The following is a 3,872-nucleotide window of genomic DNA, read 5'->3' as shown; positions in this document are numbered from 1 at the left end:
ATACTCAACCACTCCATATTGAAAAGCACTTTGAAGACATTCAGCGACATTGACCACACTCTTGACATAGAAAATAATCTCCATTCTAATAAATACTGCCATTTTAATTTGTATATCCAGAGCCGACTTCAGATTCTCACTGCCACTCAAATGATTATCTTATGTATTTCATTATTAAACTCAATCATAATGTGAAGGGAAAGTACATACAGTACACTGATATATCCAAGGCTAGGTGACAGCTTTATGTATATTTGATTAAATATTTAAAGGTTTGTCTTTCTAATTTTGCATAATACACATTCAAATTCCAAGCAAAGTAATGAAGCACAGCATTAACAACTGTAATAAACTTTTTTTTTCCATTAAAAAAGCCGGTTTGTTATGATTTATGGTTACCTGCTACCATCTGGCATCCTGACAGATAGCTGAGATGCAATCATTCAACCAAACCATAAATCTGCTCAAGGAAGGTTACTTGAAATAGAACTGGTTTATGTGGCTCCTGCACTTCTGATGACATGCCTGTGGATGCACCGTGTAACCTTGTGAGGTCCACAAACACATGAATACAAATGCACATGTGTCCTTTGCGATGTCTTGCAGAAATGCTGGCAGGTGCAGGTCTGAGAGCTCCGAATTACTTTAGCAGATACATAACAAACGTTGCTGTGTCTTAGTTTGAGCAGCAACGTTTTACATGAATTGTTTTCTGCCAAAACAACTTTGGTTATTTCATGGAAGAGGTCTTCTGTAATGCTTGGTGACTATGTGGTCACCGAAGGAATTACTAACCGATTCGTGCGACTGAACTGACTTTACGCAGCTTGAGAAAATGTACTAACGGATTAGAAACAGAGCTCCAGAGCGAGCATCCTCTCCCGAGCACTTCCCCTTTAACTCGGCAGCTGTCGTCACAGCAGGATGACTCGTATATTTTGCGACAGGACGGACAAGCACCGGCTCGCGATGGATGCCTCATCTCCGTTGGTGTAAATGCTTTATCGTGGGAAAAAAAGAAAACCAAAATAAACCCCGTGCGCTTCCGCCAAATGTTTATAATGTGATGCAATGCTCCAATAGCCTGAGAGTCAAACACAGGTCGTCTTTTTATGTTTTTGAGGATGAAGACGTCGTGGTGTTGCATGTAAGGTTAGCCTCCTGTATCACTAGTCCTGCACGGTCACTCCTTCCTAGACAAGAATAGGGATGAAATGTTCCTTTTGGATAAGAGATAACATTAAAACTTAACCAATAGCTTTATGCTGAGACATAGGCTGCAACTGTCTGTTAAGATGTATCCATTAGCTTTCAGGTTAAGAACTAAGTATGCACACGTCTGCATTGTGCAACAGTGTGTGCATGCATGCACCTTTTGAAAATGTATTTAAATACATAGAGTAACTATGTCATGTTTTCACAGGACCTGTTTCATTTGAGGGAGAAAACACTGCTGAGTGGGATTCACACATCTCCTACTCCAGTATGAGACCAAATGAAGCTAACAGCCTCCCCAGAAGCTTCGCTCACTGAGGACTCCAGCCAGTAACTGGGTCTCCCATGCTCTGCGCTGGGCTCCAGCAGCCCACCCATGCCTGTGATCCCCATCCCCCGGCGGGTGCGCAGCTTCCATGGCCCCCACACCACCTGCATGCACTCAGCCTGTGGGGCAACACACACTTCCAAACTAGTTCGCTCCAAGTACAATAACTTTGACCTCTACCTGCGCTCACGCTGCATGTACAGCTTCCTCCGTTTCCTCCTCTACTTTGGCTGCAGCCTGCTGACCTCTCTGCTCTGGGTGGCGCTCTCTGCTCTTTTCTTCCTGCAGTACGTGAGCGTGCGTGTCCTCCTGCGGCTGCAGTACAAGCTGTCTGTCATCCTGCTTTTGTTAGGCCACCGGCGGCTGGACTTTGGTGTGCTCAATGACCTGATCATCTACAGCATGCAGATCACCATGTTTCTGGTCGGGGGGCTCGGCTGGTGCTTTATGGTGTTTGTGGACATGTAGCTGAAAAATTGTGCAACATCAAAAATGTACTGTATGAGGTGGATACTTTACAAGTTCAGCATTGTGTGGTGATATGAGGCCACACACATTTAGGATGTTCTGTAGGACTGCTCTGTATCCCACCGACCTGGAGTCAAACAGAAATGTTTTACACCAGCTCATAAAATGCTGGTTTAATATCAGCTATGATAGAATCGGTGTAACAGCTGTGTGATGTTTAAGCCCCTGTGTGCAGGTTAAAGATCACAGTGTACAGTCTTTTAAAAATGGTGGTCCATTATAACTCCAAAGGGTTCTGATGTTCAACAATGATGCATCTAGTCAAAGTGAATATGAGAGACTTGTCAACATATTGGACTCTTTTAAGTGTCGAAATCTGTCACGTCTACACACATTTACACCGATTTTCACCAATTTTGAAGAGCATCTTCCCATTGCATGGAAAAGTGACTTATCATATGACTGATGTGCATTGTGGCAGTGTGATGTAAGACAGTCATTTGTGCCAAAATAACAGGAGTTGGGTCCTAAAAGCAAAAGAGTATGATGATTTTAGATTATGCTGTGTGTTAAAACAATATCATGCACATGTACCACAGAGATGAAGCTGATATCGGTGGATTATGTGATGTGTGTGTGAGTTGTGATGTTTTGTTGAAAGGGTGGGGCAGGATAGGGGAAAGGGCATTGTGCAAGTGACCAACAACTTTTTTTGTAAAATTATTTAATAAATTTTCTGTTGATGAAATGTTTTGTGCTTCAGAATGCGTGAGGAGTGAATGTTGATGGCTTGCATGATGGTATGCCTCAAGCTGTGTCACAAGAGTGTGTGAGAGTTCAAACTGAGAATGGCATTGGGGGTCAAATGTTCCATCAGTCGCTCCTTCACATGGTTTCAAAGCTGCTCTGACGGACTTCTCTGTTTAGCTTCCCCCAGCATATAAACAGCAACCACAACTAGACCTCGCTGTTTCTGCCAAGCATAACAATGGAAATGGCTGTGTCCCAATCACCTTATATAGCCGCATTTTCACTCGGCATGAAGTATGCTGAGAGCTTGGAGCAGTGAAATAAGCCTTTTAATATTTAATCTGATGTAAGGATTGAAACTCAATGTACAAGGATCACCTTAGAGTTCCCTGTCTATCATGTGCTAGCAGTGAAAACAGAAGTCAAACAAGATTGAAACCACAGTACCAGGATGTCTTTTGGTATGAACTTTGGACAGTGTCTGGTGGCCTTACTGGGATGCTAGAGACTGGTATGACCACAGGCTGTAAATGGATAATCAGTGGGCAACAATGAGGTTTTGTTCTGAGGATCGACTGGGCTGGCCCAGTTGCACCAGAGGAGAAGAAGATAACATGATTTGTCTTGTGGTGTTAATACAGTGCTGTACTCTAGGTGGCCTGATTAAATGATCGCCTGCTCATTTTTATGTCTTCTTTTTTGTTTGCTCTGCCAGTTTCAGTTTTCATCCTGTTCACTGATTAACATCAACACTTCTTCTGCATTTGTTTGGCCTTCTTTCAGTCCTGATCTTGACCTTTGAATCCTACATATATGAAACATATGGAACTTTTAGATTCAACCGGTTCTTTTATCTGAAGGCCCCAAGAAGTAACACTCAGGAAACAGGAATCAGCTTTACGTAGATTTATTTTCTTCTGGTTAGATGCAGAGTTATTACAGTGCTGGGCTCTAAGAGATGACAAGTCTCCAAGAGCCCTGATAATAGGAAGTAATTCACATATACGTATCTTCTAGGGCTGGGACTGCCCTGTACATGGGAGGAAACTCATATTACCTTCTAATCTGTTGACTCAACACTCACAACATGAACAGGACACGAGGTTCATAG

General features: G+C 42.8%; 1 protein-coding gene across 2 annotated transcripts; it reads left to right on the top strand.

The window, feature by feature from the left end:
* Positions 1 to 891: 891 nt before the first annotated feature.
* tmem250 (transmembrane protein 250) lies at positions 892 to 2,853 on the top strand. 2 transcript variants are annotated; one of them, XM_020600897.1, is made up of 2 exons: positions 892 to 1,152; positions 1,424 to 2,853. In XM_020600897.1, exon 2 carries the CDS (start codon positions 1,592 to 1,594, stop codon positions 2,009 to 2,011), a length of 420 nt encoding a protein of 139 aa, XP_020456553.1. In that variant the 5' UTR covers positions 892 to 1,152; positions 1,424 to 1,591; the 3' UTR covers positions 2,012 to 2,853. The 2 variants fall into 2 exon arrangements, with proteins under 2 accessions (XP_020456553.1, XP_020456552.1); XM_020600896.1 differs by having other exon boundaries at positions 897 to 1,147.
* Positions 2,854 to 3,872: the final 1,019 nt, after the last annotated feature.

This window comes from Monopterus albus, unplaced genomic scaffold (genome assembly GCF_001952655.1).
Source record: "Monopterus albus unplaced genomic scaffold, M_albus_1.0 scaffold49.1, whole genome shotgun sequence".
Classification (NCBI taxonomy): domain Eukaryota; kingdom Metazoa; phylum Chordata; class Actinopteri; order Synbranchiformes; family Synbranchidae; genus Monopterus; species Monopterus albus.
The sequence above is the reverse complement of the archived record's forward strand: the minus strand, read 5'-3'. Positions and strand labels throughout refer to the sequence as shown.

Excerpts from the sequence above, each read along its gene's own strand:
- tmem250 (XM_020600897.1), top strand. The coding sequence starts at position 1,592 with ATGCCTGTGATCCCCATCCCCCGGCGGGTGCGCAGCTTCCATGGCCCC.